The 8384-nt window shown below is 36.6% G+C and overlaps 2 protein-coding genes across 3 annotated transcripts; one reads left to right on the top strand and one right to left on the bottom strand.

The window, feature by feature from the left end:
- The first annotated feature begins 3250 nt into the window (after nucleotides 1-3250).
- On the top strand, nucleotides 3251-5111 carry LOC106391981 (transcription factor bHLH3-like). The gene is made up of 2 exons (XM_013832741.2): nucleotides 3251-3343; nucleotides 3453-5111. Exon 2 carries the CDS (start codon nucleotides 3620-3622, stop codon nucleotides 4973-4975), a length of 1356 nt encoding a protein of 451 aa, XP_013688195.2. The 5' UTR covers nucleotides 3251-3343; nucleotides 3453-3619; the 3' UTR covers nucleotides 4976-5111.
- LOC106391982 (protein NAR1-like) lies at nucleotides 5055-7671 on the bottom strand. 2 transcript variants are annotated; one of them, XM_022694865.2, is made up of 10 exons: nucleotides 7330-7671; nucleotides 7147-7214; nucleotides 6729-7069; nucleotides 6528-6654; nucleotides 6307-6448; nucleotides 6163-6212; nucleotides 5902-6073; nucleotides 5676-5754; nucleotides 5486-5580; nucleotides 5055-5407 (listed from the first exon to the last, which is right to left on the bottom strand). In XM_022694865.2, the coding sequence occupies exons 1-10, from the start codon at nucleotides 7456-7458 to the stop codon at nucleotides 5255-5257; spliced, it is 1356 nt and encodes a 451-aa protein (XP_022550586.1). In that variant the 5' UTR covers nucleotides 7459-7671; the 3' UTR covers nucleotides 5055-5254. The 2 variants fall into 2 exon arrangements, with proteins under 2 accessions (XP_022550586.1, XP_022550585.1); XM_022694864.2 differs by having other exon boundaries at nucleotides 5676-5802; nucleotides 7330-7669.
- Between the last annotated feature and the right edge of the window lie 713 nt (nucleotides 7672-8384).

Below are 8384 nucleotides of genomic sequence, written 5' to 3'. Positions count from 1 at the left end.
CTCATGCATCTCAATGTCTTTGTAATATGTGAGCACCCCACCATTACCTTCTTTATCATTTGCATCATTCTCGGTCCAATCTTCATAACCACCCTCTGTCTCAGTAGCCTCTGTATCATTAGCCTATTTATCAGTAACCTCTGTATCGGAAGCCTCTGTATCAGTAGCCTTTGTATCAACCTCTTCTAAAATGTTGCACTTCTACATTGTTGAACTCCACATGTATAACACTTCTCTACAGTTCTCATGATTAACTTGCAGTAGATAACCAAAAACGTCTTCATCATTCCAGATATACGATGGTTTGTTCGAATACAATACCATTGGAAAGTAACTAAGCTTTGCTTCTATTTTAGATTCATCTACCTTTAACTTTCTGCAAATAGGCTAAGCAGAGTATGTGACCTCCTCCACTGATTTCTTCAACAAAATCGTGCAAATTTCATCTTCTCCTTCACCATCTCCCGATATCCATTTTTATTCAGCCCCAACATTCATATAATATCCCCCGTAATCACAACAGATGATGTGCAAGGCGGATTTTGTATTTCCCTGAATTAAAATAGAATTATCATTACAATTAGCATTATTAACAATCTAAATATTAATACCCACAACGTACAATCTTCTCTTACTAATACTAATTCATTTCAGTACCATCTTCGAGACATTATTTACGAAGTGATTTGACACATGTCATTTTTACAATCACTTTGACTAAAAAAGGTGACATGACATGTTAAAATTGATGACATGGCTAAAAACAAAATATGACATAACAATTACATTTAATGTTAATTTCTATTTTTGGTAAATTTTTTAGAATATAGAAATAACTCATACTCATCATAAAATAAATATGTTTAAATATGATATTAAATAATGTAATAAATATAAAATATTTTACAAAGGTCGAAGTATTATTTAGTTTATTTTATAAGAATATAATTTTTACTACTGAAAAATATTTTCAACATTTTATACAATTTTTTTAATATAAACTTTTACTTGGAACACCATTTATTTCCTACATATATTTATAAATTTTAAATTTAGGAATTTTATTTAATTTTATTTTTTGATAATTATAAAATTTTTTAATATCATTTTTAAAGAAAAATTTTACAAATTGATTTAATATAAATTAACCAAAAGAAATAATGAAAATTTATCTAAAATTATAGTTTATATATATATATTTCTCAAATATAATTTAAAATAAATCAAATATTTATTTTATCTTAATTTTATGTTTAACTCAATCAGAATTTAAATGAAAATATTGATAGGAAAATAATAAAATCTAGAATATTAACATAATTTAATTTTTAAATATAATTTAAACTCAAAATTTTATTTCTGCACAAGGTGCAGGAAAACGCCTAGCACATAGTAATACTAGTTAAATTTGTATACATAGTAATATTAGTAATACTAGTAATACCGTTTTGCCTTAGTAAATACCCCTGTTCTAAAAATTGACCGCCTAGCCGCTACGCGTCACTTTTCCGTCCCGATTTATGTCAAATCGGTTTAAAAAATCGGATATCCGATTTTTTCCGCCTAGCCCGCCTAAATGACCACCTAGCCGCCTAAATGACCGCCTAGCCGCCTAATCTTTTTTTTTTTTTTTTTTTAATTTTTAAAAATATTTTTATTTGTTTATTTGATCTAAAATTTTATAAATATCATTTATATTCATAATTTTGATGAAAATTACACTATATTAAGTTTATATATTCTATTTGTGTGTTTTATACAATATTAAACATGAAAATGTATTAATGTTATACACAATTAAAGATTAACATGTTTTATAACATAGTAAACCATCTAAAAATTCCGCCCCGCATAATTTCCGATTAATACCCGATTTTCTCTTTAGGCGCTAGGCCCAACCCGACCGTCCGACTAGCGCCTAGCGCGTTCCCGAACAGGGGTAAATACTAGTTTTCTAGTAATACCCAAAAATTATTCATGCACTAACTAATCAACTTTTTAGGATGATTTTTTGGGATTTTACATTAGCCATGATATATAATTCATCTTAATGAAATTACACCAAAAATCATCAAAAACGGACATAAAATATATCATATATCCATGAACACAGTTTTGAAATTCCTTTTTAATCTCTTCAAATTTGCATTGAATCTTCCTTTTTTATACTAGCCGATATATATCCTTCTTTTTAATAGCATTCCAGCAAAAATTTCATCAAAACTGACATAAAATATACCATAAATCCAGAAACACAGTTTTCGAGATCATTTTTAATCTCTCAAAAATTTCATCAGTTCTAAATTTTTTTAACGTTGCTCATGATATACACAACATTTAAATGAATTTCCAGAAAAAATTACATCGAAAATAGACAAGAATTCATGTTCTTCAAGCTTCAAAATCGTCAATAGAGGATGAAGAAAAAAAGCTTATACGATGAACATGAAGACGTGTGGGGCATGTGAAATCTGATTCGTTAAAATTGTTTTATGGGCCATGATGGTAGATGAATTATGGTTGGTTTATTTAAGACTTATTCTTGTGTGTTATGTTATATTCGATATCTTTTATAAAAGGAAACAAAATATTGTTAATTTATATTATGTTTTTAAAATAAAAAGGTAAAAATAAAAAAATAAAAAATAGTAGTAATTATAAAAAATATATTTTTTAACGAGCAAAATACTAAACTCTAAATCTTAAACCCTAAACTATTGGATAAATCAAAAACACTAAACACCAAAACACTCAAGGGTTTAGGGTTTAGGGTTTTAGTGTTTAGTGTTTTTGATTTAGAGTTTATTATTTATCCAAATGTTTAGGGTTTACCCAAGAGTTTAGTGTTTAGGATTTACGGTTTAGAAGTTTAGGATTCAGAGTTTAGTGTTTTGCTAACGACGTTAAAAATATTTTTAAAAATTGTTTTTTTCTTTAACTACTATTTTTTTATTTTTTTTTTTACCTTTTTATTTTTAAAACATAATATAACTTGACAATATTTTGTTTTTTTTTTAAAAAGATATCTAATTTGAAATAATGAAATTCTATTGGTTGGTTAAGAATAACTATTTCTTTAATAGGAAGAAATAAATGTATTTATAATGTGAAATTAGATATATGGAAGCACAATCATAAAAGAACAGTGAAAATAAAAAAAAAGATAAAAAATTGATTTTTTTTTTAACAGGGGCATTTAGAGTTAAAGTCCACCTATTTATCTCTTCTTCTTTTTATGAGATTTTTATTGTTGACAACAATTATTGATTTCATAGTAATCAATTAAAAACAACAAAAATAAAAACTTTGCATCCAATTGCAGAAGACCACGCTTGCATTGCAGGTAAGAAAAACGCAGACAATCATGTTTTTAATAATCAAGACACGATTTATAACCCTAAACCCCATTTTCTCGCATTTTCCTCAAATTTCTTTTTCGTCAATTTCTTCAGAAGTCACGACAGATCTGAGTGAATCAAGCTCAGGTTCTGTCTTTCTAAAGACAGGAGCGTTTTGCCTAAACTCGGTGGCCCCAACAAGAAACACGTGATTCTTCTTCTTCCTCCTCCCAACAAAACGAAACGCCCACCTTCCATCCCCTCGTAAGCGGCTGATTTCAATGGGTCAAAAGTTCTGGGACAATCAAGAAGATCGGGCCATGGTGGAATCCACCATAGGCTCCGAAGCTTGCGACTTTTTCATCTCCTCTGCTTCTTCCCTCACCAAGCTACTCCCCCCTCCTCCAACTGATCCCAATCTCCAGCAAGGCCTGCGCCACGTCGTCGAAGGCTCAGACTGGGACTACGCCATCTTCTGGCTAGCTTCCAACGTCAACAGCTCCGACGGTTGCGTCTTGATCTGGGGAGACGGCCACTGCCGTGTCGTAAAGGGTAACTCGGTAGACGAGCAAGACGAGACCAAAAGGCGTGTCCTTAGCAAGCTCCACTTGTCCTTTGTCGGTTCGGATCTGGTGAAACAGGGTCCTCTCACTGATCTCGACATGTTTTATTTGGCGTCTCTCTACTTTTCGTTTAGGTGTGATTCGAATAAGTACGGTCCTGCTGGAACTTATGTCTCTGGGAAGCCGCTCTGGGCTGCAGATCTGCCTAGCTGCTTGAGTTATTACAGGGTTAGGTCCTTTTTAGCTAGATCTGCTGGTTTCAAGACTGTCTTGTCTGTACCAGTGAACTGTGGTGTTGTGGAGCTTGGCTCACTTAAACTGATCCCAGAGGATAAGAGTGTGATTGAGATGGTTAAGTCAGTGTTTGGTGGATCCGACTTTGTAAAAACTAAAGAAGCTCCCAAGATCTTTGGTCGACAGCTGAGCCTCGGCGGATCGAAACCGCGGTCGATGAGTATCAACTTCTCACCTAAGATGGAGGATGACTCCGGTTTCTCCTTGGAGTCCTACGAGGTGGGAGGTTCGAATCAAGTGTACGGGAAAGACGAGGCGGCGTTGTATCTAACCGACGAGCAGAGACCGAGGAAGAGAGGGAGGAAGCCGGCAAACGGGAGAGAAGAGGCCTTGAACCACGTGGAAGCTGAAAGGCAGAGGAGGGAGAAGCTGAACCAGAGATTCTACGCGTTGCGTGCTGTGGTGCCTAACATCTCGAAGATGGACAAGGCTTCTCTCCTTGCGGATGCGATCACGTACATCACGGATATGCAGAAGAAGATAAGGGTGTACGAAACGGAGAAGCAGGTGATGAAGAGGAGGGAGAGCAATCAGATAACTCCAGCAGAGGTTGATTATCAACAGAGGCAGGATGATGCGGTTGTGAGAATAAGCTGTCCGTTGGAGAATCATCCGGTTTCGAAGGTGATGCAAGTGTTTAAGGAGAATGAAGTTATGCCTCATGATGCGAACGTGGCTGTAACAGAGGAGGGTGTGGTTCATACGTTCACTCTCCGGCCTCAAGGTGGGTGCACCGCTGAGCAGTTGAAGGACAAGCTCCTCACCTCTCTAGCACACTAGTAGCTGCTTTTTTAAAAGTGTAATAGTGTTGTTATTGGGTTGTATCAATGTACTATTACTAGCCAACCAAAACAAGATATGGCTTAGGAATGTGTAATTGTTACTTTCTATGTCATGTTGAGATTTGTCTTTTACATATAAGACTGCGTGAGGAGGGAGCTTCTCCTATATAATACATAGAAAAAACACAGAAACCAGAGTTCACTGGTACAGACAAGACAATCTACCAGACCGTCTTTGTTCTCTTATCGGTCAAAATTTCAAACACCTACGGTTTGTCTACCAGTTGTTGAGCTGCGCTGTAACGCTTTTAACGACCGCATGGTACTGAGTGTGCAAGTACTTCTTTGCCTCGCCGGAACCAGGCTCGTGAAGCCACTCATCGTACAGTCTCTTGGCAATTGGATTCTGGAATGGATCTGTACTCAAAGCCTGGATCCAAAAAGTGAAGGTTTATATCTAAGCTTGCTTAAACAATAAAAGGAATGATGAGACTGCAGGGAAGCTTACAGTATCATTCATATACGTAGCTTCTAGTGAGTTGATCAGTTCTTTCGGAGTCTGTCCTGTCTTTGGCTTAATCTGTCCACCACCATTCAGGCAACCTGTTTATATAAAGCATTTTGGGCATTGTTAATAACACAACACAAACAAAGTGATTTCTTCCCAAGTACGGTTTTGCAAAGAAGAGAAGATGAACCTGCAGGGCACGCCATAATCTCTACATACTGATAATCGCACTTCCGTGTTTTCAGTTTCCGGACAATGTTCTGAAGGTTCTGGAAACCATAACACGTTGCGAATTTCAGCACTGTTTTACCTTCCAACTTCAAGAAGAGTTAAAAGACGAAGAACGTGAGACCAAAAAAAAAAAAAACAGGACTAATGAGATAAATCGTCGTTATTGTCCGTCTCTAGGAACTTACTTCAAGAGTCAATTCACGAAAATCAGAGTTTCTGAGAGTTTTAAACTCAAGAGGACCTGCAATAGTGTGTCCGAACAGTGCTGTTGCCGCATGCCTGAATATTGTTTCTGCGTAACCACCAGAACTCCCAGCTACACCATAGAGATGTCCTTCCTCTGTAACATTCGTCAGCCTGTTTTGTTTTCGAAATGAAAAACGTTAAACATGAATGCATCACCTTGAAGGAAAGAAGAGGATTGTAATGATAATGATCCTTCTTACAATCTGTCGAGTGGAGACTCCTCCAGATCTTTAAAGTCGACTCCTTTTAACTGCAAGGTAAACCAGAAACCATATTCACATTTTCTGCTGGATGGAAGAAGCAAAGATAAGAAGAAGGACAGGGTTTAGTGTAATCTTTATCACCTTTAATAAATCCAAAATTTCACCGGTTGTTAGCACGGAATCAACTTCAGTCAGGTTATCTCCAAAGACAAAGTCGTCTCTCGCTGCCTCCAGCTTCTTATCGTAGCAGGGCATCACGGTCACATGGTAAATCTCCTCCAGCCTAGTTCCAATACATGCTCACTGATGAATCCAAAAATGAAAGGAAAGAGAACAAATGATAACCAGAGTCTCAAGAGTACCTGAGTCCTAACGCTTGACATAGATGGTGTTTGATGGCAGTTCCAATAGCTTGCTGAGGACTCTTAACAGAAGAGACATACGGCAGAACAAATGAACCAAGCGTCTTTTCAGCATAACATATCCAACCTTCATTGAACAAAGAACCCATTACAACATTTACTCTCACATTCGAGTAAGTCAAACTAGTGAAGCTGTCTTACCAGGACATGCGGAGGAAAGTATAGGGAGAGGGGACTGAGCATTTTCACCATCATCAGAACTAGCTTGCTTGAAACGGTTCACAAACTCATTACAAGCTTCGATAAGCACCAAGTCTCTGCTACAGCTCGTATCAAACACAGCTTTAACTCCCAGAGACTTTAAGAACGTAGTTAGCTTCTTGAAGACCTGAAGAGGAGAGATATCGTAGTGAACAGCAATGGAGGCTCTGGACTGCGGAGAAAGGGAGACGATCACGTCTTTGCCTTTGGTAAGAGCAGAGAGGAACTCGTCTAAGCTTTGCTTCTCAAGCATGACTGTCTCAGCCGATGTGATGCATCCGCTGCATCAAAAAAAAATCAAAACACCATTACACCTCAAAGTCTAAGACTAACTCAAGAGCAGAGAGAGATAACATACCTGCAAGCCAAGCAATCCTTGAGAGAGATTTTGACAGGTTCGAGCTGTTGTTTTGGAGTAAGCACAACCTTCAAGAGTAAAATCACAGCACAAAGAAACACACTTTTAGCTGGTGAAGAGACTCGAGAACTGACTAATTGAAATAAACCCAATAAACAAAAGAAAGCATTGAAATTGTAGGACCTGGGGACGATCAGGCTTCTTGTCGAGGGGCTTTTTTGAGCCTTTGAGAGATACGACACAGGCTTGAGACGGAGCAATGAAATCGTTGAGATCTCCGAGTCTTAAGGTCGGTGAGAACTTGTCCGACATAGCTACTCAGCTTTCTATTTCAATCTTTGGAGACGATGATGAATATAGCAGAATCACAAACCAAAAGGGGATAACAATTGAGGCTTGGTGTAGGGGAAGCTGAGGGAGGGTATTAGAGAATCAAGAACGGCTCGTCGAAGGAGTGTTCGTCTTCCCTAACTTTCAAGTTCCGACCTGGGTTCGATCAAATCGACGAACGAAGTAAGAAAAAGACTCGTAACCTAAAAGGGATTGAATTGTCAAAAACGTAAATTACATACCGGTCCTTTTTAATATTTATATTGCCTAGGAGGGGCCCTAAATATAATTAGAGTTACAAGATAAGTCGGTGTACAGCAGATCAGAACACACGAGGAGTTTACATTAACAGTGCGGATTACCTATGCAGGGAGTGATATCCCTTTATGTCTATAATGTGTGATTTCCTTTTGCAATTCTCACAGTCTGCCCTTCCACTACCGGACAAGGCAAGTATCATGGTCTAACTGGGGTAAACGACCTATTTCTATACCATAAATATCATATATTAATAGTTTCACACAATCTTTCAACTTCGTCCTAATTCCACATATTATAATTATTAAAACCTATTTCCACACAATCAGAAAGATCGAAACTCATATCCACATAAATGATAGTTTGGCTTGGTTTTAATAGTTTGAATGTAAATTGATACCAAATTAGCATGTTTTAGACCGAATTTAAAACATGATCCAACATGCTACTCAAATACAAACCCGACCTAACATTCGAATCAAACTTTAGTAAATTTTAAAAATCAGATTGTATCAATTCAATTTGGTTAGTCATTGGTTATGTTTCAAAATTTTGAGTAGTCAACTGAACTAAATCGGACTATGTGGATTAAAGTTCATACTTAATACATTATGGAGATATGAGTCTCGATCTTTCGGATTGGGAAGAAA

The sequence above is a fragment of the Brassica napus genome, chromosome C1, assembly GCF_020379485.1.
Source record: "Brassica napus cultivar Da-Ae chromosome C1, Da-Ae, whole genome shotgun sequence".
In the NCBI taxonomy this organism is placed as follows: domain Eukaryota; kingdom Viridiplantae; phylum Streptophyta; class Magnoliopsida; order Brassicales; family Brassicaceae; genus Brassica; species Brassica napus.
This window is presented reverse-complemented; position numbering and strand designations above follow the sequence as displayed.